Genomic DNA, 27017 nt, shown 5'->3' with positions numbered 1-27017 from the left:
AACATCCTGTGGCAGTTTCTCTAGTGTATGGCACTGTCAGTTTGTAATTACAATCCCCTCTTTTTCCAGGTTGCTTTTATACTAGGTCTGTTTCCTGGTACAAATCACCATGTGGCTGCATCAATTACTGACAAAAAGAGGAGGTAGCATGAGAGTGGGAACAAAGATTTTCGGGGGCTAGGGAATGGTGAGATCATCTGATTTGAAGGCACTGCACACACAATGACTGTAAAACTGCAACACTGGACATGAGCCAGTACCTGTTTTCAACCCTTTGCTTCCTTACTGCAGCATGTTAAATTAGACATTAAAGTTGACTCCTAATTAAAAGATAGTATAGAACGGAAATTATTTTTGCTACATAGTCCAGATAACAGAAACACACTCCCATAAAATCTAAAATCATTCAGTCTTGTCTTTTTCCAGGTTTGTGGGGGGGGGGGTTGCATTCTGCTGTTGTTTAAGACTGTACCTGATGTGTATTTGCCTTGATGAGTCAGTCATTGTTTGTACTGCAAACGAGGTAGTTTATAAACTGAGATATCCTTGCAGTTCAACTAAGCAAAGTTGATTCAGGCAGTATCATAACGTTGAGTTAATCCTTTCCTCCAGATGTGTCTAATTACATAAATCCTTAGCCAGCACAATGACGTCTGGTACTCCCTGTCTCTCTGCTGCCATAACTCCCCATAGTACACCCACCTTTCACCTTGTAAAGGTCAAGAGAGGGAATTTCCACACACTAATTGTCCAGTTCTCTTAGTAAACACAAACTGTTACAAAATTCTTAAATGTATTCTTTCCTCTTTATCACAATTTTCTGTAGACATATTCCTTGGAAGTGAGGGGGAATCCCAAGTACAAGCAGGATATCAAGGCTTTGGAGCATCTCGCTTTGCTTTAGGGAGAGTGAAAGGACTGTGATGAGCTGTGCTCCAGCAACCCCTAAACTGTGAAGGGCTGGGGTGAGCAGTGAGAGAGCACAATCAGCAAGCACAATTTAAAGGGTACTTTGCTATTTTTAATTTACATTGAGATTGGTATATTGTAAATGAGGTATGTGGCCAGCTCCTTTTTAAACTGTACCCATCTGGTGTCAGGCATAACTGAATATATATTTCAAATGTGTGTTGGATCAAAGCTAACTCACAATTCCCTTCTTCAAACAGTTTAGCAGCTGGGGTCAGCTGTGCCCTTACTTTACCCACTCTGATCTCTGTATTAAACTCAGACATCTAAAAGATTGGTAAAATAGTTCCAGATTGAGTTCCTGAAGGCTGACAGTGCACAAAGGAATAGTTTTTGCTCTTGGCAGGTAGTTCAAAGTGATCACTTCCAAACTTAATCAGCATTTCTATAAATGGACTACATAAGTTCATATTAATTCCCACGTAAATTGCAGTAGGCCTGTACAGCAGCTGATGAAGTCAGATCCTTACAGTTCCCCTCCCAGTCTGGTGGCAGCAGCTGGCATGTCACCCATACCACCCCTCCCACCTGCAGCACCAGTCAGCTCCAGCCAGCAAAGCCACCAGACCTGCCCTCCTGCACCTCTCACAGGCTGCCACAAAAAGCCAGGCTGTGGCTGGTGTGTTCTGTGGCAGGCAGAGGGGATAGGACATGCCTTGCAGCTCTTTCTTGTCTCTTCCAGTGGAAGAGCGGCAGGCTTGTTGAGTGGAGGCTGCTCTCTGAATGGGAGAAGGGTTCTTTGACTAAATGAATTGTGTGGTCTCATGTAGTATAGTAATCATGTGAACAGATGATTGCATTTTGGTTTTCCATATGTTAAATTTGAGCTTACAGTTTGGGGAAAATAGTAAGTAAAATTTCTCTCCCAAGTCACTCTTACTAAAAATTATCTTGAGGCCATGAAACACAAAGAAATTAACACCTGTGCATACATACATGGTTGACAAATACATGTACTAATGTGGTCAAGTTTTCATGTGGTAATTTTTCCCATTCTTCAAGTCTGTCTTAACTGTGCAAGAGGCATATGAGAGATCAACTGCACAATTAGTGAGGCAGTGATATTTGATACAAAATATGAGCTCTACTCCATAAGCTGTCCAGCTAAACAAGCAGTTATTAATAAATTTGACCCAAAAAAAGTCAGGCATGGAAAAGAATTTTTTTGTTCTTTGACTCATTTGGCAGCATCTGTGATTTGTTCAAGTCAAGTACTTTACTGTCTGTAAATGAAGCAAGAACTAAGTAGATCCATGAGTCATTCTCTGTTCAGAATCAATACATCCAACAGAGGTCTTATTTGTCATACTGTGACAGTTCATCAGTTCTTCCTCCCACCAACTCTTGTCTTACCACTCAACAAAGCAGTCAGACATATGTTTGTTCATTTGCTCCCAGCCTTTTCCATCTTTTTTTCTCCCACCTCCCGTGTTTTAATAGTACTCCTAGTTTGCATTTCCACAATAACGAAACATTTGCCCTGTTACTCAAAGTTGGAGAGATTTCTGTCTTTGCAGAGATTTCTGTCTTTGCAACATGTGTTTCATTCTTTAGACATGTACTTTCATGTCCTTTAAGTATTGCACAAATCATGAAGATGAAGATTTTTCAGTGTTTTCACTGAAAATCACCTTGAGCCTCTGTGTAATGTGATCTTAGAAGAGAAAGAAGCTCAAACACTAAGGGCTACCCTTGAAATTTCACTTATTTTTAGTGTTAGAGATATGTGACTGGAACATGCAATGTTGCATTCATCTCTCATCAGTTAATTTCTGGGGTTCCTTGAATATCTCAGCAGGTAGACTGAGACAAGTTCTTCTCCAAAGCCACATCTGAGAGATTGATGTTTATATACTGCAGTCTTCCCCCTTCCCTCCTATATTGGTGCCATTCTAAAACAGAATAGATCAAGCTCAAAAAATCTATCGGGCATTTTGATAGCTTCTTCCTGTTGCTTTGTTCTAAAATCAGATACTTCCTTGACTCCCCTTAGTATTTGCAGCCTCTGTTTCTGGCTATAAAACTTAATAAAACCCATGTGATTAAATTAACAATCTTTTTCAGTTTCTGTCTGTTATTTATAGTTTCTACCTTTGTATTTGGCAATAACAGCAAATAAAAAGTTAAGGTAAGTACAGGAGCACCCAAGCACTCCTTCTTTTATGAGGGGAGTTGCATCATATCTTCTGTAACAAGAATTCTTTTAATCACTAGGAGTGTAAGCTTGAAATTCAGCAGGGCAGAACGAAATGTGCTGTGATGATTCATGTCCCAGTGAGCTTGGTAACTGTAGCAACAGGTCGGTTATTGTATGTTGTAGAGGAGTCCTGCTAAAATCTGGGTGATGAAGTGAAATGACAGTATTTTCTGAACTGGATGAGTTTCAATCTTGCTGTTTTCACTTCTTCTTAGAAACCACAAGATGAGTTTTCTTTGGGCAGCCCAACTGATTCACTTAATTATGGAATTGTTAGGTGGCAATAAGAGGTGTGCTGGGCCTTAGAATCAGAAACCTGGTCTTTAGGGAACAGCTGCTTCTTTAGAAGTGATTCTTGTATGGAAAGTCTCCATAATAGTGAGAGACTATGATGCTATTAAGATACGGGAAGCAGGCCAGAAAATGTGGTGCTTGGGTTACTGTAGGCCAATTCTGTGTTAGAATAAATATTTTATTTGAGCCGGAGAAATGCTGGGGTTTAGTATCGTCTTAAAGGTAACATAGGTAAAAGCCTCAGAACAGTAATTGCATTCATTCACGTACATCTGGATTTATTTATATATTTTGAAAAGTGATTGATTTTTGGTTCACAGTTGGGTTTTACATCTGATACACTATTTTTAGTAAAAGCAGGAAAGAAAATATTTGGAAGCTGTGTTATCTGAAGGAGAAAAGGTACAAGTAAACAAAAGCCTAAACTGCATTTGGATTTATTTACCAATAAATAAATACATTTTATTTATGTTACAAAAGTCTACATTTTTTTAACAATATATTATTCCTAGAGATTTCACTATATTGAAATATATATGTAAGTATATGGTTGTTTCAAACCAAAGTATCTAACCTGTCTAATCAAGACAGTGGTCAGAAGTGGAGTAGGATTGCAGGAACAAGGCAAGTTTGGAGGGATGATTCCAGTTGTTACAGCCTCCCAGATTTTTTTACTGATTTAGGAACTTCTGGGTGAAAAAGTTGTGTCCTGACTAGCAAGTTTAATAGCCACTGTTGACGTTTCCTTTGATAAATTTAATTACCTTCCCCAGTTTATTTTTGCCTTTGGTTTTCAAACCATCCCGTGGCAATGAGTCCCACAATTATATAGGATGTGATAATGCATGTGGGGTTTTTTGTTTTAAACCTGCTGCCTGTAAATTCTGTATGATGGCCTCTGCTGAGTAGTGGTGAATAGTCCCCCTTTGCGCTTTGCAGCTAACTTCCATTTGACAGATGACACTTTAATGACACTTCTCAAATGACTAGCATGTATTCTTTTTATAAATTATCTGGAAGGAAAAGTTGCATACAATTGTGCAAAAGAGTTATCACACAGATTTTTCTTTCTTCTCCATTTTTAACTGTATTCCTTTCTTGATAGGGTCTTTGTTCTACCTGGGTGTGTATGGTGGCCATCAGGGCTATTACTGGGCTAAGAGTAAGCCCCTCAAATTGGGCTCAGGAGACCAGCATTTTATTGTGTAATGGTTGACCTCCTGTCTGACTGCGAGCAAAACTGTCCTGGTCTTGCAGGTTACCTGTAATTAATATAGCAAGCCAAAATTTCCTGTGGACTTTTCACTGTTTTTAAAAATACATTCTTATTTGTCATAGAATGAAAATTCCTAATAAGCTTTTTTTTCCTTATTTAAGTGTAAGAGATGGGAGGAATATAAGATTTTTAAAAATTAATTGTACTTCAGAAAGGTTTGGGAGTTTGTGTGTGCCACTGCAGCAGTCATTGCAGTCTCCCATGGGTGACATGTGGTGTTGCCTCTGCTGTGGTTAAATTACAAGATAGCAACAGAGGTAGCAGGAACAGGGACCAGTGATTTGACATAATCTGTCTAACTCCCCACCTCCAGTGCAATTGAAACATGGTCTGTAATAGTACAAAATGTGAAATGCCTAGAAGCCTTGCAAGCATGTCTGTTAATGGTTGTAATCAGACCTGATCTATCCATACAAAACTTAATTAAGCTGTTACCAGACATGCTGAGACTTGTAAATGATTTTGTTGTTTGGTATCATGTGAGGAACAGGAGTGATGTAGTAAGAATACCAGTAGCAAGAACATAATAAGAAAGCTATGACTACCTTTGCTGCTGCTGTTCTTCAAATTTTCAGGCTGATTTCTAGCACAGGCAACACTAATCAGCATGGGTTCTTCCTCTGTCATATAGAATGACCTCTAGGAAGCGTAGGGATTTTTGGGACTGCTTCTAGGAGAAAAGTCATAGCAATTTGACCCAAGCTGAAATAACTGCAGAGGAGGTCCTAAGTTGCAGAATCTCCTGAAAATGAGCCTCATACCTGCTGGGTCACCTCATATGCATGTCGTGCTAGTGTAGCAGGCCAGTGGCTTACTGCTGTGGAAGTCTATCTTGAGTATAAGGTCATCCCTATCTCCATGTGTAAAGCAAGAGAACTCTCCCTGATACTTGTGAAAACTAAACTAAAACCTTGTTTGCTTCTTAACATGATATCCCCAGTTGCTTACATGATTTTACAACTTTTTAGATCTTCCAAGTTGTATTTTTCTAAATGATAGAGAATGAACTGAAAATTTTAAACTGTATGTATATATTTACTTATTAGTAGCCATGATGCTGTTACACAATAGAAATCTTTGTTCCTCATCCTCCAAGAAAAGATGCCTATCTCAAGATCTTAAAAATTAGTCACTGAAAAACAGTAGATGAAGAAATAACCTTACAAAGAATCATTTGTGTTAGAATTCTCCTTTTTATGTGCATCTCCATCAAATAAACAAACATATTCTCTATTCTATAAATACTATTTCCTAGATATAATCCAAAAATTCTATATTTTAAATCACTTTGAATGCTTAATCTCTGGCATTGTACTTACTGCCCTGTCTTATTGTTAGGAAACCTCCTTTTTCTTGAGAAATTCTCTATTTCAAATCATTTACATATTTTGTACTAATCTTTACAAGTATCTACTGGTTTTTCCTTTCCACCCAGAGATACTAACTTGTGATGCTGTTTCTTCCTGATTTATTATTCACCATTCAGTTCTATAATGATCCAAATAGTTCTTTCCACAGTTCTAGCTGGAAACATGCATTGAAGTTAGAATGAGTCAGGTGAGTCAGAAGCTAAAGAGGTTGTCCAAATTGTGTAAACATAATATACTGTATTTTTCAACTGATTTTATGAAGTATTAACAGGTAGTTCTGTCTAATTTTTCCAAATAATTTCTACTATTTCCAGCTACTGCATTGTCCTATCTTTGCACAATGTTTCCTGTAGAAACTGTTAAAACTGGACCTGTGCTTCTGTCATATTGATGGTACCAACGTACCTTTTAAATTCATCAGGAAATATCAGTGATGTTTATGTCTGTATTCATCATTGTCCAACATTCATCCATTTACCTGCTCAACTCTGTGCTCACCAAAAAGGAACAGTGAGTTGGCAGTAATATTTCTTCTGCCTCTAATATTGTGAGTATCTTTGTGCCTTGAGCTTTTAAGGAGTCATGTTGACATGGCTCCACGAGCAAGCTGTGTACATTGTGTGCCATAAGCTCTCTTAACAGAAGTTAAAAGCCAGTTCAGCTCCACTGGTTCTGTGGAGTTGTTCCTGACCTACACAGTATACCGGTGCAGGAAGATCAACCTTGCTGATGCCTTTTCTCCTTGTTTATTTCCTAATTGTGTGATATTTGGGTAAACTAGGTAGTGCTTCACTATACACTGAAATAAAAGAAGTATGATGCAGCTGCTTGCTAGGGCTGTGGTTCATTGGAATGTGAGCTTCTACATTAAGTGCAAGTTTGAGGAAAGCACAGTGGAAGATGGATATTCTCTGAATACTATTTATACTACTACCTGATTGATTGATTGGTTAATAGGAGTTTTCTTCCACCACAGCCCTAAGGTGCCACACATTTGAGTAAATAAAATGAAGTAGTAGTAAGAGGGTTGCAAGCAGGTGGTCATAGAGCAGGACCAGTCAGTCTTAATGATGTTGATTTAACCTGCTCCTTATTAGGAGTAGTTATCCTGGGCTTATCTAATGTTAATGTTGCTATGCTGCTTTAGCATCTGAATTAATTTACATGATATCCCTGTAAAATACTGCACTGTACTGATAAATCCATTTATGTATGATGGCCCTAAGTCTCAATAGTTAAAGGAAGTGGCTTAAATGAAAGAATTAGAGGCTTTTGACATTTTCACTTCTTATTGATATGTATGTATCTTTATAGTTTCATGTCTTGCAGAACGGAAAGCTCTTAACTTTCCATTGAATTCGCAACCCCAAATGTGCTTTCAGAAATGCTATAGGTTAGGGATTTCTTTTTTCTCATCCCACTCACTCTCATTTCCACAAGCCCATTCACCCTGCCAGCCTAGCTAACATAACCAGTAATATGAGACAGAGTTTTAACCCGTAGCTGTCTGATAAATTTGGTAAACAAAATTCTCTGAAACTATAGCTCTTTCTTGCACTTGAGCACTGCTGTTCAATCCTGGGTGCTCCAGGAGTTGTTAGGTGGGTATCTGCATGGAAATGGACAAAGGAGAGAAAGATGCAACAGAATTCCTCAAATATGCTGGCTGTTATAGTTATATACAGATATCTTGAAACCATAATGCTGATTCCTTAAAACAAAATTTGCTTTAAAAAGATAAATCCTTTTATGATATAGGGGGTGGGTGGCTCTTATTTGGCTTCTGTTCTTCAAGCCATTCCCGTGGTCATATTTTCGTATTCTCAAGCTTGTTTCTCTTGCAGGGGCAAGAAATGACTAAGTAGACAAAGATTTTCATGCCACCAGTTGTTCCCAGGAGGTGGAGCTTTTAGGCAAATGCCAAATATCATCCATAATTAATTTGTAGGAGCTGACAGTATTATCTGTTTGTCAAATTGCTATATCTTATCTTCCGAGTTAAAGAAAAATACTTTAGATAAAACAGTGGCCTGCCCAGTGTCCAGCTATTAAGTATTGCGGACTGTTATCAATAAACCTGAATGAAAAGCATTGAAGTAAATTAGATCTTGTGGATTGTAGCTATCGTGGGGGGCTTTCAGATCTCCACATATAGATATTGCCTGCAGTGTTACTAGTAAAACGGCATGAGTCTGCAGTGATGTACAATCAAAGTTAATGGCTGCGTTAATAATGCTGACCCATAGTTTACATTCACTTGTGATATACTCTGCATCAGATTTTTGTTGGTTTTGCAGGAACAGTATGTTACTTACCAGAGTGTGCAGCCGTGATCCAAATGAGACGGTTGAACCTCTGCCTCATGAGACAGGCAGTGGAAGGTGTACTGGTGTGTGTGAAAGTCCCCCAAGTTTCCTCCAGCCTGGCAAATGTCAGTTACGCTCTTCCCAGTATCCCAGATTCCTTCCTTGGTCCCTCCTTGCATGGTCTGCCCAGGGTAGGTGAGCCTGACTGACCACACAGCTGCTCCTCCACCTCAGACCTTTGTGCTTTAGTTTGTTTCTGCTGATTTTTGTCCTGTTCAAGAACATTTTATGTGTTCTCTTTCATATTTAATAATCTTTCTGACCTCCAAAGAGAAATCACCACTCACTTGAGTAGTTCTGTTAATGTATTTATTTGTGCAAAATTGTTCTTATATTGGAACAGTTGTTTTTGAAGGTAACCTCTTTATCTCTGAATAGTAATCTGTAGCACACAACTGGAAAACAGTATTAAATAGAAACAGAAGAAAAGCAGTGTGAAAATAGTGTTATAAATGTTTGCTGCGTGTTGTAGTCAAATTCTTTTTTTTGACTGCAAGCAATCAGTCAGTTTACTGATGGGTTTCCTTGGTTATTGTGTCGTTCTTCCTGGACGATAAGCCTGTTGAGCTGTGAACATAGAAAGTCTTTATTTTAAAGTTTTTGTGGAACTATCAAGTTTATTAAAACATAGGATATCACTGCAGAAGCAAAGATTTAATATGTCTTGAGCAGCATCATGCCTGTGCCTTCTATAACCATGATCTCCCCAGCTGCTGCGGCACCTTTCCTCAAAGAACAAAAGTACCATCTGGGACTTTTTGAACCACAGATTGGAAAAGGGGAAAGCACTTAATATCAGACTAGGTCAGTGATGGTGTGCAGACATCTGCATAGGACAGTGATGAGAGCTAAAGTATTGGTATTTTTTAAACTGTCAGTTTCACTCTTACAAAGCTGATTTCAGTCCTGCACCGTGTTATTGCCTATCTGTGGAAAGGATCAGTCAAGCTTGTGCTTTCATTTTCATAACACCCTATCACCACCGCTGCCACCATCACCCAGAGATCCTGCTCAACATTTTGGATTTTCAGTACCTAGGTGTAACTTCTCAGCCACACTGTGAAAATCTAAGGCTGGCATGGCTGCATTTAGTTCACAAATGTTCCCTTCTAATAGCTAGCTTTTTACATTTTTTCTAAAATGAGAAATGGTAAGAGAAACTCTCTCATAGCCTTAAGTCGTTGTATAGAGCTGCTACAATAATAGCAGAAATGCAGGAGTACCACTGTAAGGGTAAAGATTGGATTTGCAGCGAAAGATGGCAGACCCCTGAAGCTGTGACTTCAGCTGGGAGAATAATTCCATTTACAGTCAGTGGCTCTGACAGATAAAGTTTCACTTCTGAAGCCTATATAAAATTAAGTAAAACCTCATACCTTTTCTTTTTTATGTAATTTGCTTCCTCACAAAAATAAACGTGATTTTTATGTAGTACTTGGTGCCATGAAGCAATGTGCATTGATCAGTAAGAAAATACTATTGTAGAAACAGCAGTGCAGGCAGAAAGAATTCAAGGATAAGAACAAAGATTAGTATCAATGTGTGAAAATGCATAGGTAACATTTCACGTCCTTTCAGCTTTTACATGTTTATTTTCCTACCCTTGTATAATCATGGATAGACAGAATCACCTAGCTCATGTCCTTGGAATGGAGGGTTGATGCTGATAACTCCTTTTAATACTTTGCAAATCTCCAGGTTTTAGTACAAAACAGTAAGTACTCAGGAGAGTCTGGACAAAAAAAATTCCATGTAAGATGACCCATATGTATTGTCAAGATCTTGGTATCTATTCTTTGTTGCAAGGAAGAAGATGAGCAAGAGGAGAGATGAAAATATACAATGGTATCAGCTACGTAGAAAAAATACCTTGGAGATCAGAAAAAGAGAAGTATCTTTTCCCTTTTACATGATTAAAGAAAGAAAGATATTCATAGAACTCATGTTCATGAAAGGAAACATTTTACTGCCAGTCCACAATTAAAATACAAAACTTACAGCTGTTGGGACTGGGCTATAGTTAATTGTGAATTGCACATTTCCCAGTCACTGCCTTATCAGAATGCTACCTTGGATTTCAGATTCACCCATTCTCTTCCATCTTTATGCCTACTTTATAATGGCTGAGCCAACATCAAAGGGTCTGCCTGCATGTTTAAACCAATGTTACCTTTTTTTGTGAGTGATTGGAAATGAAAATTGTATTGTAGCTGATTAACAAAACTTTAGGGTTGAGAAACTGACACTGCAGTGATGTACAAAATTAAACTTCTGTGCACCTGAAGAATGTTTGTTTGTCCACATATTTCTTGAATTGTTTTAAGAGTCAGAAAAAATTGCCTGTTTTTCCCTTTTGTGGTTTATACTATAAAATTCGGCAGTTCCCCAACTGTCCATCTTTTCTTTAGCCATCATTTCTGGAGTTCTTGTCATTGTTTATTTAATAACGTGCTATGCTAACTATTATAACTACCTATTTTTCTTCCTTTGATTCATGGTTGACCTTTATTCATCTAAAGATTGTGACGATGAAAATATTAGCATTCAAAAGGAGTGACATTCAAAAAGTGTGACCAAGAATAGTCAAACTAAAAGGTGTGTTAGGTGTAAGGTCTGACAGAGTGCCTGAGATCTTCTAGAAGTGACAATCCATTCTGAAAAGCCAGGCTCCAAAAAGCTAGTGTCTCCTCCACCTGGTGATCCTGCTCCTGCCTCCCCATCCTTCCTGTCATACACACAATTTAAATTCTATATTTAAGTTGTGTATATGTTTCTTTGGTCTCTGCATGCATCCCACCTTGATTCTGTTAATTCTCCTAGGAAATACTGCATCACTATCCATTGAACAACTACTTGTCATGCCTTTTGGGAATAAGACAGAACAGGATGTAGCCATAATTAGATTATATCTTAGAAAGTATCTATTTCAAAACCTTTTTCTTCTTACATACCTCTCTGCTGAGAAGGATAGGGACCTATCCCTATCTGCATAGGAGAAATTCATAACAGTCTTTCCAAACCTAAAGATAATGTACACAGGTTTGGTTTGTATTGTGCTGTTCTCTGAGCTGATCAGTAGAATAAAAAATGGGTCACTCTTGAAGCTTGTTTGAATTTGGAAGTTTTACCTACAGTTTATAATATAGCAGAATGTAATATCAGAGCCTCTTTACAAACATATTAGTTCTACATTCAGAACTGTTTCAGAGATTTGTCTTGAGCAGGTTGCACCTTCAGTTGAAGTTCAGTAGAGTTGTAATTAAAGGTACCTCTGTTACTGGCATAATAGCCAGGGTACCATGAACACAGGAAAGTACTGATTATGCTGTTGGTTCTGTACCTGATCTGAATCTGTTGAAGATTGCTCTGCCTTATTCTCCCCACTATCCAGGATTGGAGAGGTCTCATTAGCTTGGATGCAGTCCATGGAGTATCAATTTTGACCTGGAAGTGATACCTACATTCACCCAGTGCTGCACTTGAGCCAAGTCCTCCAGTCAGTGGGAACACGGGACTGTGCAGGGGCACCAGGTGTCTCTGTACACAGTCAGTTTGGACCTGGCTGCAAAAGCATCTTCAGGATGCCTCCGAATACAAACTTACTCTGCAAACAGCAAAGCTATATTTAGGCATCACCTCATCTGAGCAAACTAAGTCTACTGTACTCTCCTCAATCTATATTAAATCAACTCTTTGCTTCTGTGGTTTAGTTCTCCTGCTCAGTCAATAATCTGCCTCTGATTAATAGAGTTGACTGTGAAGTCAAGAGCAAAAGCTGGTATCTGGAAATGAATTGCAAATTTTAATGAATTGTGATAGGGAGTGAAGACATGTCTCTAGTGAATGCATCAAGAGAGGGTAAGTCAATTCTAGGTGTGGAGTCAATGTAGACAGGTTAAAGCATGTTAAACGTGTGATTGCTGTCATTGCGGTGTAAAGTGCTGTCACTGGTAGAGTTTTGCGTGATGATGTGTGTGTTGCATCAATCTAAATACAGAATACAAATAGTCTCAACAATATTGTTTCTGCAGTATTGCAGAGAACCACAGTGTTGTAAGGGATAATTCCCAATTGTTAGCTGTTGGCGGTCTCAAGAGCATAAAGTAAACCAGGCTGATTAAGCTTAGTGACTGTTACTTACTCATCCGTTACTGCTTTCCCTTCTAAGTAGCTACCCCCTTGCTAGTCAAAGACAGATAATCTGTAGGGGATCAAGAAATGTGTATGCTGCCCCTGCATTTGAGAAAAGAGGACTTTGAGACTAATTATGCTGTGTCGTCTGTAATAATGTAGAAACTATAAGAAACAGCTTCCATTGTGTTTGGTGCTGTGATAATGGTATTGAGTCTGCTTTGGGGAAATTACCAGTCCTAGTGGGAAAGTCCAGCCTTTCTTGCAGGCAGCGCCCTTGCCTACCCTGGGTAACCTGGCTGTGCAGTGGGAAGAAACTCTGGCTTCCCATCATCTCTCTGTCCTGTGTGTGCTACTGAAGTACACAGGGAGTTTGAGCTTCTTTGTCTACAATATGTAAAAAGGGAACTAAAAATGATGGAACTGTAAGTCAAATACACATGGTGATGTGGGAGTTGATTACTTGCAAACCTTTGGAGACTATGCTCATGCTCAGCCCCACCTAACAGTGTACTTACAGCAGCTCTGTACCTGTGGGCAGCGTTGGGGTTTCCTCTGCAGTTTTATAGCTATGGTTTTGGGTGGGAGGGAGCACTAACAAGAGGTGAAAATAACAATAGAGCAGTTTGTTGCTGTTATTAGCAGATAATCTGATTGTAGGTGTGCTTTGCTTTTGAATGGCAGTGAAACCAAATGTTTAGACAACAGCAAACATGATTTATTAACAACAAATCTGATCTAAACTTTTTTTTGGATCATTACTTCTTCATGCTATACCTGTATACAGGTGAGACACTTTTTGCTGAATCACTGAATGGTGTGCCTCCCAGCAGCGGTGTTTAGGTGTTTTCCATCTGACAAGTGGGAAACCACCGGTACTGTCCAAGGAGAAAAGCTGTCCTGCGGCAAGCTAACCTTTGAAACTGGGACACGTGGCACAGTGTGATCTAGTGATCAGAACGGGTGAATGGCAGTAAAGTCTTAGGAAATCTGTGTCCTGCTCTGCTCATAGTTCCTTGTATGAGGTAGAGTAATTAATCTGTCTCCCTTGTAATCCATTATGCACTTGTGTAAAATGGAGATGTAATGATGCATTTACCTCGTAAGGCCGTTGTGAAGTTTAAAGAATGAGGATTCATCTTGCAGTGTGACAGAGATTCCCTGCTCTCCCAGCTTAACTGCTATGTCTGATCCCCATTAAATTATGCAGAATTTTCAATGTCAGTCATGGCAAAACTATTTCCAGAAATTTGTATAGAAAAATTCCCTTCTGATGGGAAACTGGTAATACTTATTCTTAGTTGAAAAGTGGTTCTTTTAAAGTGTAACTTGCCGATTTTTTAAATTTAAAACTACCAGTTACAGCATTTTTGGTTGCTTTATTTCAAATTTGCAGAGATCAGGCTTTTTACATGATACGAGGAATTCAACATCAGCATAATCCTGAGGAGTATGCGTTGTCTGTCCCACTGCTCTGCCTCCCCACCTCTTTTCACCCCAGCTCCTCTGATCCAGGAGTTCCTGCCTTTGTGTGTCAACGCAGTTGTGATAATGCCATGACCTGGTTGACAACATGGCCCAACAAACAGATTATATCAGCAAAACAGAAAAAAAAAAAAAAGTGCATTGTGGTAATGAGGGCAGGAGCTTGGTGGCGGAGGGGGAATTCCATAAAATGGCATTGCTGCAGAAACAAAAAGAACTCATTTACATGTGGGGAAATGGCTTGTATCTCTGGGACTGTCCCAAGGAAAGATAAATGTATATACTCAGCCAAAGTATCGTACAAATGTGCTAGTTTTTCACTGATTCACAGATTAGAGTGCAGAAATCAGAGTTAGGACATGCACACTGGATATATACGTGCATTTAAATACGGATTATTTTTAATAATTAAAAAAATTGTAGAAAAATTGTTAACACTGTGAATAACCACACTAGGAGATACTTGGTACATTTGTGAACAGCTGGTTTTAACTCTTCCATCGATCTGTGTGTAGTTTCATACTTCTTTGCGGCTGTACCTGGCTCTATCAGTCATTTCCTACAGTGATGTGAACACAAAATTGTTTGCATTGTAAGCAAAATGTTAAGGTTTAGGAGAAGCTTGAGAAAGATCTAATTAAACAGAGACTGGGACAGCACAGGAGTAATTTAAATGTAACAGATAAATGATGAAGGGGATTGCAAGCATAACATATTCAGCAGTACTAATGAGCATGAGTTTCATGAAGGATCTAGTGATCTTCACAGAGAGTTGATTGAAATGTCTGTGTAGTTCAGAAAGAAATATGGACCCTGGTGTACCCTGTCAGAGGAAAAGAAAGTAAGACTGAATGCAAAGATAGTTATTGATATAATCTACTACTTCCAGTGCCTTGTTGCATGGCCAGTGGTTGGTGCAGAACAGCAGCGATTCACACCTTCCTGCACCTCTGCCTCAGCCACGTCTTGCCATATGAATTGAAGCAGCTGGTCTAACGATGCTTATTTTCCCTTCTGTGCAAATGGCACCTTGTAATTCCTGTTTTCAGAAACAATGTGTTTTTACATGCTCTGCTGTGCAAATTTGAAAGATACTAATATTCATAAAAAGTCATTCTTTCACTAATTTTGTAATCCATATTTTCAAGAAAATGGATAGCATAGGGAATGTGTGTGTCGTGTATTTTTAAATGATTTATATGGATTGCCTTTTGAACGAATTATCCAACTGAGCATCTGATGTTTGCTGCCTGAATAATGTGGGAACATTTAAAGGGTGCATCTACATAGACCTTATTGCATATAGCATATTTGCATTGTGTAATGGCACATACTGGTTTTTAGATAATGTCTGGAAATACTGGATTAATAAAATACTCATGTCTTTTTTTTAAGTGAAAGATCACTACTGCTGCTTTTTTGTTAACAGTATTATGTTCAGTTTCCTCTATGAGTAAAACAATGTTACTGTGTGTCTCACATCTTCCTTTCTTGAGAAGCAGCCAGGCGTGGGAGTAGATACAATTAGGAAACCCCCCCACGTAAGTTCTGTGATAGACCACCCCTGTTAAGCACCCAAGCCCAAAATGAGATAAAATTCTCTTTAGTAAAGTTGCATCAGGCAAGGTAGTGTGTAGAACAAAATTATTTTTATCTTGTGAAAGCAAAAATAACTTCTGCATCCTGTGTTTTAGTTGTGTAGGTAAAGGTTAATCTCTGTGGTAAGTAAAGGAGGGAAAGTGTGCTGTTACGCAAGAAGTTTCTAATTTTTTTAATGGTGATTCCCATTAATTTTATTACCATTTAAGCCGTTCTGAGTTTATCCATTGCAAAACTATAGCTGTTTTTTACCAGCGTCTCTATTTTTTTCCCAGAAGCACTTCATACTAGAGAACCTCATACGATTATGATATGTAGGAGAATAAAGTCCATATGACTAACGGGTACAAAGCATCACAAGTTATAACCTTCAGAAAGAAAGACTTAAGGGAGCCGGATCCCAGCCAGTCAGGTTTTTTATAAACTTGAGAATAGCCTCAATTGACCAACCCGTATCTGGAAATCCAGCTGCCTTTGTATTGAACCATAAGTGTAATTAAAAGGTGTTTCTTTTTTTTTATTGGGCGTGAACGCCAGCAGTTCAGATACTTTATTGACTTACAATACCGCTAGTGCAGCTGTGTTCCTGAGACTTTTTTTGACTTGTAGTCTGCTTTTAGGACTGGTTTCTTCTGATGTACCGTCAGGATGCTCTTGCCATCGAGTTTTTTATTTTAGACTTCGTGGAATCAGTTTCTGAAGTATTCTTTGAAAAGCATTTAAACTTTTTTTTTTTCACTTTATGCTTTTTTTGACTTTATGCTAACCTTCCCTTAATGTAGCAAAACATTAGGCAAAAAGAGAGAGTATTTTCATTTGGAATTTGTAAGTGGTTGCTTGATTTACTCATGATTGATAATTCATTCACTCTTAACTTCTCTACATGAAAATGTGTATGGATGCAGTAAGTACATTCCTAACTTTTATGAAGTTTCATGAACTCAGCTTAAAAAACCTTAATTCTCCTTTGGTATTTGTATCCAAATATTTGCAGGGCTGGGCCAATGCGTAAGAACCAGAAAACAAAAGTGACTGTAGACAAGTAAAATCTATGAGCCGGTTTTTACTGGCCAGATGAGACATTCCAAAAAGAAATGTCAATATTGAAAAAACTAATTTCAGTTTTTAATAATGTCATAATTCAACAATCAGATAAATTATGTGATATAGATGAGACTATATGTTATTACATAATATAGTTAGTTTGAAAGCCTTCCAGTAACGTAAAAATGGTGGCTTTTATTTGTATCTTTCAATTCTGTGTTCCAGTAAGAATTCTGTAACATAGCTCCAAAGACTCAGGGCATGCACCGGAGAGAATGCAGTTTTTATTATTACCTGCTGTTTTCTAGGCAGAAATTGCTGCATTTGGCCTTTTCCTGCTCACATTAGGTCCTATATGTTTTAACCAGGGTAAAGTAGATTGTCCGCATGTGTAGCTGATGTCCAGTGTGATCTCCAGGAGCAGGAACTCAGTTCTGACAGATACTGTTAGGCTCTTGTGCTTTGCATTAGCACTGGGACACAGTCTCCATGAAAACAGAGACTTCAGTCCCTCAGAGTTAATGCTGGTAACGGCAACCTATAGGTCAGCAGTTAAAATTAACACAGACAATCCTCTCTCAGATCCTCAGATCCAGATTCATGGCATACTTAATTTCAGCCGTCTCCAGGTCCTTTGCTGAGAGGGGCAGTCCCACGCTTTTCCTATCGTCATGACCTCCAGTGCTGTGTTCCCATCGGTCATGAGCCATGTGGCTGCAAGCTCAGCCCTACAAAAAAAAAAATCTGTTGTTGGATCAGGGAGCTCATGGGTAGTTGTGACATTGTTAGATCTGATGCAACAGAAGCAGTGGGAATGTGCAGCTCGAGAGAGGATTGAGCGGGACTGTGCCTTTCCTTGGCTACTTGCAGGTAGATCAAACTAAATGCATTGTACAATTGTACCCAAGATTTAGATGAACAATTCTTTCTAACCCCTGAAACAAAAGATGATGATATAACGGTAAGGATCACAAATAGGAGGAAAGGAGGGGAAAGAGCAAGAGAAGGAGAAAGGCAACTGGAGGTATTGTAGGGAGAAGACAAAACAGGGAAGAGGGAAGCAGCCAGAAAAGCAGGAAGAGGGATTAGAGAAAAATCAGAAGATTGACAACTAGTGGCAGCAAATGCAAGTAAAAATTAGGAAACATCTTTCCCTGGTGGTTGAGCATACCGTCCTCAGTCTTCAAACGTGAAACTTCAGTCTCAAGAAACAGTTCTCCTGTCTTCCTGGGCAGAACTGGAGTGCCGTTGCTTTGGGAGCAGTCCACAGCAATGACCTGGATGCTGACAGCCAGAACCTTTGCCCTCCGCGAGCTCTGTCTCCGTGAAGCGGACAGCGAAAGCTACAGACACAAGTGCCTAACCCGAGAAGCATTTATTGCCAAACAGGCACAGCCCTAAGAGGCTGCGGAAAAGTCCCTCTGCAGAGAATCTGGCGCAGCAGTGAATTTGCCACCTCAGGATGTTGGTTCATAAGTGGGAGGCCAGTCTGGCTGTGGCTTTCAGAAACCCTTAATCCTGAGGTCACAGATTTCCTGCTGCTGCTGCTTGCCGCTTCCCCACAGGGCAGCCCGGCTCTCGTGTAGCTCTCCAGTTTCGACAATAGGTGGGGCTGGAAAAGCAATATGGTTTAGGGCTCGGTCCTCCAAGCAGCAAAGGCTTTTCCAAAAGTAGGTATTGCTTACATCCCAGCGTGATTCAGTTCCCTCAGCTGACTCTGAATTTCTGAACTCTCCATACAACTTCCTGAGTTCATTCATGTCTTTCAAGCTACGAGAGCTGGGAAAGGTTTATAATAGCAATGTGTTTTCTCTGTGGTTGAGAGCAGCTTCCTACAATGAACTGGTTTAGTTGGTTGGGGTTTCTTTCCTTTGTCATTAGGGAGTTAAATTAGTTATCTACTTAATTTGTATTGCAGTTAAGAACTGTGGGAAATGAGGGTATACTAGAAGTCCCACTAGTTGAGACACAGATGTGAAGGTGTTTCCTGTCAGTCTGTTTTGACACCTAAGAGAATCTCTGGTTTTGCTTTGTTTTCTGCAGCTATGTGATGCTATAAACTGCCTGGCAAAACAGAATGTCCGGTTGCTTGTGCTGGGCCGCAAGCACATGCTGAGTAACTCTCCAAATTGGAAAAGAGAGATTATGAAGGAGATGCAGAGTAAGGCAGACTTCTTCTTTGCTGAAAATATGTAAGTTGAAGAAAATGGCTAAATGTAATGGAGATCAACACCTGATTTATGTGCATTTTGCTGTAATTTTCAGTACTGTTACTAGAATTTCTAGCTCTGTGTGTGTGAAAGAGAAACATATCCCTTGCTATACTTGCTTCAAAGCCAATATATATTAAAAGTTGCATTGTGAAGAATTTAATCACTTGGAATCATGTTGGCATTTGTATGCTTTATAAGGGTTTATAACTGTTAAAACCACTGCAGTACAGTTGTGGTCTGCTGTGTTAGCCCTGCAAAGGGAGGACACGAAGTTCATGCCTGGCCGTTGTTGCTTGGTAGCCCAGGAGTGTGGAGAGTCTGGAGCATTGATTTCCTTGCTGCTCCCAGAGGAGACTGTTCCTATGAGTGGAAACAGACCGTCTGCCTCTCTGATTTAAGTGCAACCCCCTTGCTCTTGTCCAGTCAATCCTGTCCTTGTCTTTAAACTCAGTACTTGCCTCCACCTCATTGCCCCCTCTCCTTGCCCTGCTCTCCTCATATAATGAGTCTCAATTTTCCTCTAGTTCCGGCTCCACCTAGTCTCCATCTGAGTTGGGCACTGTTGATCCTTAACCTATCTCTGCCGTTTCTTCTGTGACCCAGAACTTCTGACCGAGTTCCTTGTCCCAACAGCCAGACCAAGTCTCTTTTGTCTGCCTCCGTGTCTCAGATCTGTTCTTCACCCCACTTCCAGTTCTGGCTCTTGTTCTCTTTGCAGTTGAATCACATTGCTTTCTTTCCTGCTATCTGAGCACCAAGAGGACACTGTTACTCCAGGATGGAGACCCTTGCTAATCTTGTGTCTTGTCACTTACTATTACAGTAATTCACAGCAATCAGAAACTAGTTTCAACCAAATTCTTCTCAGCTACTCCAGGTACAGGGCAACTCATGCCCACTATAAATGTATTTTTAGAGATTTTCCCCTAAAACTATTTGTTTAATAGCACAGCTAGTGTTGAATATTTTTTTTCAAATAATCATACCAGTTTTTGGAAGTATATTTACCCATGTAAAGAAGACTCACAGATTTTTTACTGTTGCCTACATTACACTTTATTATTGAGTTGTGATGATTGTATTCAGGAAAGTTTTGGGGGTATGCTTACAAGTTTTACCAGTTCTGTTCCACATAGCACTGTATTGTTAAGTTTTGTGGCAAAAGATTGTATTGTTGTGTTATCACGTTGTGTTAAGAGGGAGCAATGCTCTATGTAGCATGCAATTAATTTTTATTGCATTCCAACTTCTGGTGCCCTGTGGTAAGCAGAAGTTCTTTATTTTACCACAGAATTAGAGCAGTGATAGGAATTTTCAGTGTTGCTGATGAATAAATCTCAGATCAGCATTTGATTCATTTCCTGTAACCACTTACTGCCTTGTGAATGATGCCTGTCTTTTCCATTTCTTTTGTTAAGCTCTGAAGATGATGCCTTCTTGTTATATGCAACTCTTCAGTCAGGGAAGCATTGCAAGTTTGTTACTAGAGACTTCCTCCGGGATCACAAGGCTTGTCTTTCCGACAGTGTGACACGTCATCTGTTCCGTAAGTGGCAGCGTGGACACCAAATAGTGGTTTTCCCTTCTGCAGGAGGAAGTCGTATAAATTTTTTGGTAAGTTTTATGCCGTAATCAGAACGCACACAGAGCATATTCATTAAAGATACACAATTTCAAACTCTGGAAGCCAAAAGACTCTTGTTGGAGTCTTAAGAAATGGATTTGTACCAATGGGCTTAAAACTCCCATGTTCACTGAAAATTCACTGTATTCACAAAGCATGCCACAAACAGGAAAACTGTCAAAAAAAGAAAAGAAATGCTGTCTAGATGTTTAAAATGTAAATGTAAATACAAGTTTGTGTATACAAATCTTTCCATTGTTGTAGAACCTAAGTGCCAATGTTTTCATTTAAACTTTGAAATATCTTACTTTCCTCTGTAGCACTACTGTAAAATATCATGCTTCTAATTGTAAAACAGAATTTCTTTCATCTTTATTTTAAAGAAGCAGGAAAATACAGGTATTTTGGTATTCCCTGTAATACTAGCCTAACATATGTTTAAAGTTTTATGAAGGAAAGCCCAGAACAGTTGGGTTTACAGTCAGTATTCAGCTATAGAGATTACTGTCTTCCAAGCATAGCATCATCTTATAGCAGAATACTACTGTTACTGTCTAGAAGACATGTATCCCTGTGAGCTATGAACAGTACATGAACAGGAGCGCAGCTCTTTTAAGATTTTTCTAGGGAAAAATGTATCACATAACATTCCAAATCATGCAGGTTTTTGTTATCTGCTCTGTCTGCATTATTATTGCATACTTAAAGGAATACTGCACCTATGTGGATTCATTTTCTTGCTGCTCTGGTTAAAATTGTAAACTACTACTTATCATTACAAACAGAGATACAGGCTTATAAGAACGACAGCCTTTCATTCAGTGTTGCCATATATACATTTCTTCTGCTGGAACCAAATACTGAATGTAGGGTTACCCGAGTTAATCAGGTAACACAGCTTTAGCTACACCTTGTTTCTTTCTTTTGCATGAGGGCTAGTAGTTTTCACATCTTAATTCCCATACAAGTCATTTGTGTGAGTGACATTCGCAGTCATAGCTGTCTTCTAGGTTGTTTGGGAAGCTGTCACAGGAAAGTAGACTTCCAAGACTATATATACAGAGTGATAGTATGTTCTGAGAACTGTAATTGCCAATGCTTATTTTGTATTTGTGTTATATATGTTGAGCTAGTATACCTGTAACATAATAGACCAGGAAAATGGTTTATTATATTTGTTTGACTAGATGCTTTTAAAAGTGTTAGTGATAGACCCTTCTCTTACATCCTCCTCAGCCCAGAGCAAGTGACTTCTGTAAAGAGGTACACTGAAAGAACAAACACAAGATGTCATTAATGTCATTAAATCTTATCAGTTCAAGCCTATAAACTCCACATCCTGAGTTAATTCCCATATGATTTCATTTAATTTAATAGAAAACCAAACATTTTGCTATTTCTAGAAATTGAGTGCATTATGTTCAAATCATTATTATCTGGTGGAGACTGAAGACAGAATTTTAACCATTTACAATGACTCCTAGACCACAAAATACTAAAAGATGTTGTAGTTTTTCCTCCAGTACTAAAATTTAGAATTTTTTTGGTGTAAGGAAATAAATGAGAATTGTTAGAGATAATTCTATGGAGATTTCTAAGGTAAGTGTTGGAAGTTATAACTACCTGTAACTGGTATTTTAGTAATATATTGTGTAAAGTCTAAAAAAAAATTGTTTTGTCTGCCTTTATCCAACAGCCTGCTTTCCGTTATGACTGTGTGGTACAGACTACAGGTGATACGTGGCATATCCCCTATAAAGACGTTTTTGAGGAAAAATACTCATTCCACGCACCAAGAAAATGGCTCTGCATTCAACAGAAATGATGAAGAATGTTAACTGCACAAGCTGAAGTGGTGGGTTTTTTTATTTTTAATCACTGTTGCTGACTAGAAGAACTCAGCAGTACAGTTACGGGAATAATGTGTGAGGTCTATAACTAAACAAAATTCAGTCACGGCATTTTGTCAAAATCATTCCTGCAGTAAATCTGTTGACATCAGTGGTGGGCCAGCAGGGATAAATTAGGTCTATTATTTCCATCTTTGCAGGCAATTTCTGTAGCCTCTCAATGTGACTGGGATTAAAACTTGTTTTTTTCTCTTGGAATTTCAGGTTGTGGGTATTTTTTTTTTCCTCAAGCTTTTCATCTGCACTGAAATTCATCAACTCTGTACTTCAAGAAATTAAGCAGGACTTGCGAAGTACATAGAAAATTTGTGGGGCTCACCTTGCAACAGTATTTTACAATGTCTACCACCAATAAATGGAGCTAACGGGGCCAAATGGTATGTTTACTATTTGCCAGACACACAGAGCCCTAATACTTCCTTGCTCTAATTAGAATTCAGTTGATCACACTGAATGCAAAAGGTGTCTTACAGCAACATGTATTTTGTTTGGAAGAATAAGGAAACAATCAGTGAGATATTGTGTGGCTCTTTCACGCTCCTAAATTTGCTGTTTCTGACAGGATTTCATGTCACTGCAATAGTTTGCTTATGGATATGCACAAATGTTTTAAACAAAAATTGATGATAACTACAAAATCTTACAGGCAAAAACTAAATCTTACAGGCAAAAAACTACAAAATCTTACAGGACAAAACTGATTTTTTTACAGAGACTTCTGTAAAACCTACCCCAAGTTATAAAACAATAAAATAGTATATATTACAGGAAAAGTGTTCTACATCATTATTTTTTAAGTGTTTGTGTGGTAAACGTGTTCATTTATTGCACTTACCACTTTAATGTGAACCTTTCTCCCCAAAAAACTTTGAAATGCCATGTTAATCTCAGCTTAAATGTGGCTTTGTCACATTTGTCTTGTACACTGAAAAATTGTGTTTGAAACTGAGCTGGACCATGCGGATCTTTTTGTATAGTACTTGCATTTCTGAGCTTTTGCAATGTCCCATGATGAGCTTTCTCAGACCTCTTAGCATTAAGCATGTTCCCCTGCTATTTTTTTCATGTCAGAGAGCAATCCCAAGACTTGTTCTGCTCCACGTATCACTCTGTAAAACAGCAGGTGTGATTTACATACAGTCATGTCCTTCAGGTACTGCGCAGAAAGTGTAGAGGAGCTGTGTGTACCTCTTAAGGTAACCTAGAACCATGGTTTTAAATGAATCATAATGTTGGTAGCGTTCATTACAGAGCCCCTTTCTGACAGAACATACCAGCTCCTGGTCCTTTACGTTCTTTCTGTAGTACACCAGGGAAAGCAGAGATTGGATCTATTTCTCTCATCCCTCAAACTGATTTACTTTTAGTCTGTCAGAAGACTGGTTTTACAATTCTAAAGTCCGAGAACTGCCACATCTTGAAAATGCAAATATTACTTTGTTAAAGTGTGTGTCTTCTCCTGTACAGGCCTGCTTAGTTAGCAACTCTTGCTCTGTGTGTGGGTTACTTACCTTCTGGATGAAGTTCCACAACAGCATAAACTGATGTGAATCAGTGCTGTTATGGTCCCAGTTTGGTACTAGCTCTGGTGGTTGTATATTCCTAAGCAATTCAGAGCTGGGATGGCTGAATGCCCCTTAAACCAGTTTTGCCGAGGTCAGACTTGGCATTGTCACACTGAACTAGCACCACTGCACCAGTACTGGTACCTGGGGGGTGGGTGGGTGAAATGTCAGGCTGCAGGTCAGTCCCTGCAGCTCTGCCTTAGGTCAGGTTTAGCTGATCAGAAACTGCACCTTCAGGTTATCCATTTCATTGCCAGACATATTAATCCATTTAATTTGTATTTTACCTCACCCTGGTGATTAACAGACATGCATAATATCAACATCTTACTGGTATAAATGCATCCTCCGCTTCCTTTTGACTGAGAACAGACACGTCCCCAACCAATCACTTGGCTTTCATCTAAAACTGTTCATACAGAGATACCACAATACCTTCTAAATAGTAACATTCTTGGTGTATCCAGGGGAAGATGGAACAGGATCTGTCTCTGGTAGTAATTTGTTAGTGATGTGGGTCCACACTGCCAGAAAGGCAAGTCCTCCAAACGCTGCAGCAACTGGTACCCCCGAAACTGTGGCAAATGACACTGACTGGAAGAGGAGTCAGTTGGTAGCACACCGAGTGGGAAGAGGAATCAGAAGGAACTAATGCTTAGCTCCACCTGCCACATGCCATGCAGACACAAACACACTGCCAAGACAGACTTGAGGAAGACTGAACTGATTCAGCCTGCACTACAGCGGTTTTGTGAATAGCTTCATCTCCAAGCTCACCAACTTGTGGATTACTGTCTTAAAAGGTACCAGTGAGAACAGTCTTCCTCAGGATCCTGCAGCACAGACTTCGACTCTCATATGGCTAATCAGAGGTGATGAACACTAAACCCAAAATACGAGTACTCTTCTGAAACAAAAACGTGCTTTGGAAGCTGAACAAAACTGCTACCATAGATGGAGGAAACTTCTGGAAGCTGTATCCTCAAAGTAGTATGACTTCCACTCTGTCATTTCCATGGTACTGAGCAGCTATTGCTCTTTCCTTAGTCTAAGTCAAATATTGAATCTTTGATTGCAAAGAGTGACGGATTTTCTTGCTTGGTTACTTTTTGGCAATCAGGCTGAATGCTTGATAATTACTTCCATTTTCCCATCCCCTTTTTCTCAAGAGGTAAAAAATCTGACATTAAACTGCAGTGTTATGGAATGGAAGAGCTTTGTACACGAAGGACTGCGAGAGTAGGAATCCTCAGCCTGGAGGAACACAGGTCTTAAGAGACACAGAGGTTGTAAGAATCATGAGTGTTGTGGAGGGGACGCATGGGGATCAACTCATTGCCATGTCCCAGCACCTAAGTGGCATGGTGCCGGCAGACAAAAGGTGAGCTTTCAGGTGAAACCACACAACATGTTGTTATGCTGAGCCACTCTGCCATGGCATGTCATGGATGCAAGTTCACGCGAGTTCAAGGGGAGACCAGCAACTTCATGAAAGAGAAATCCAGTAAGGGTTATTAAATAACCAGACACTACCTCTGCCTTGGGAAGTCCCTCCAGATGGCTGGAGACTGGGAGAGGACTCAGGGAGCGTGTATCATTAAAGGTTCTCTATAGTCTTAATATTTTCCCTTGGGCATCCACTTTTGGCCACAGCTGGAGATGGGGCATTGGGCTAGAGAGATTCTGCATCTGACCCAGCAAAGGCATTCTTACATTTGCATGTTCTCTGTGTTCCAGTGCTGGCATCACAGCCTCAAACATTTCATGTCTGCCCGCAAAGTGCTTCCCTAATGAACAGACAAACTCCGTGTCTTGTAATAAACAGTGAGACATTTTATTCTCCCATAATATTAAATAAGCAAAGGAAAGTATATTGAAAAATTGAAGAAAGCAGACTTTTAATTTATGGCATACACAAAATGCTCCTGTAAGCTGCTATTCCAACAAAGACTAAGCTCATCTAATAATTACGCTTTAAAATAGAGGTATGGATACCAAAACACAGCTTTTTCAACTCTTAATGACCGACTTTAAAAAATAAAAGCCTTCCCACAGAGTAGGGGAAATCCAAGTTGCTGAGAGGCAGAAAGAGCATACATATATTCACAAGTGTAAATGTGGGGAATTTCCCTTTGTACTGGACACTGATAAAAAGTTACGTCTTTTAAACATCTTATTATAATGCAGCTGCGGCAACAATTACTCACTATGAGCATCCCGAACATCTTTTATGAGGTTAGTGTATTTCTGTGCTTCAGAGTTATACTAATTGAAGAGAACACGTGGAAATATATTGTTTAGAAAATTATGAGGGGGGGGGGGTGGTGTTTTCCTGGCTGGCTGTACAGCTCACGATCATACTTTTCTCCAGTTTCCTGCTGTCTGCGTGCACACACCCCAAGTGCATCCCTAGCGCACACCCCCCAGCTCGCTCCCTAAGGCACACCCCAAGGGAGCCCCCCCAGCTCACCTCCCCCAAGGTGCCCACCCCCCGCTCACCCCCCTCTAAGGTGCCCCCCAGCTCACCCCCTCCAGGGCGCCCCCCTCCCCCCCAGCTCACCCCCCCCAAGGCACCACCCCCCCCAGCTCACCCACACCTAGGGCGCCCCCCCAAGCGCGCCCCCCCTCCCCCCCAGCTCACCCCCCCCAAGGCACCACCCCACCAGCTCACCCACACCTAGGGCGCCCCCCCTCCCCCCCAGCTCACACCCCCCCCCAGCGCGCCTGGCCGTGCCTCGCCACCCCCTCAGCAGCCCGAGGCTTCGCGCCGCCCGCGCCCCACGGCCTCACCCGCCTTTTCGCCGCGCAGCCGGAGGGGCCCGGCTGCCGGCCCCCCCGCCTACACGCGTGACAGCTGCCGCACTGCAGCGGGCTGCGTTTTAGCTCGCGACGCGGGCGCCCTGTCGCGACAGGCCCGGGCGGCGCGCATGCTCGGCGCCGCTGGGGCGTGCGCAGCGGGGGGGAGCGTGACGGT

General features: G+C 40.1%; 1 protein-coding gene and 3 long non-coding RNA genes across 7 annotated transcripts in view; 1 reads left to right on the top strand and 3 right to left on the bottom strand.

Annotated features, from left to right (window-relative positions):
* The window catches only part of PRORP (protein only RNase P catalytic subunit), a 53368-nt gene extending 30692 nt beyond the window's left edge, over window positions 1-22676 (top strand). For both annotated transcript variants that reach the window (XM_080395133.1, XM_080395134.1), the window contains exons 6-8: window positions 18775-18923; window positions 20363-20558; window positions 22265-22676. In XM_080395133.1, coding sequence (XP_080251259.1) covers window positions 18775-18923; window positions 20363-20558; window positions 22265-22393 — 474 coding nt within the window. In that variant the 3' untranslated portion in view covers window positions 22394-22676. The remainder of the gene's footprint in view (window positions 1-18774; window positions 18924-20362; window positions 20559-22264) is intronic.
* On the bottom strand, window positions 444-18768 carry LOC308067026. The gene is made up of 2 exons (XR_013929410.1): window positions 17903-18768; window positions 444-17459 (listed from the first exon to the last, which is right to left on the bottom strand). It is a non-coding gene; the product is annotated as an uncharacterized lncRNA (long non-coding RNA).
* On the bottom strand, window positions 20394-26966 carry LOC308067025. Of its 3 annotated transcripts, none has more exons than XR_013929407.1 (4): window positions 26834-26966; window positions 24479-25830; window positions 21707-21836; window positions 20394-20529 (listed from the first exon to the last, which is right to left on the bottom strand). It is a non-coding gene; the product is annotated as an uncharacterized lncRNA (long non-coding RNA). The 3 variants fall into 3 exon arrangements; XR_013929408.1 differs by having other exon boundaries at window positions 24479-25527; window positions 26834-26964; XR_013929409.1 differs by lacking the exon at window positions 26834-26966 and having other exon boundaries at window positions 24479-26551.
* On the bottom strand, window positions 22264-23983 carry LOC308067029. The gene is made up of 2 exons (XR_013929413.1): window positions 23172-23983; window positions 22264-23137 (listed from the first exon to the last, which is right to left on the bottom strand). It is a non-coding gene; the product is annotated as an uncharacterized lncRNA (long non-coding RNA).
* Window positions 26967-27017: the final 51 nt, after the last annotated feature.

Source organism: Falco punctatus, assembly GCF_963210335.1.
Source record: "Falco punctatus genome assembly, chromosome: 7".
In the NCBI taxonomy this organism is placed as follows: Eukaryota; Metazoa; Chordata; class Aves; order Falconiformes; family Falconidae; genus Falco; species Falco punctatus.
The sequence above is the reverse complement of the archived record's forward strand: the minus strand, read 5'-3'. Positions and strand labels throughout refer to the sequence as shown.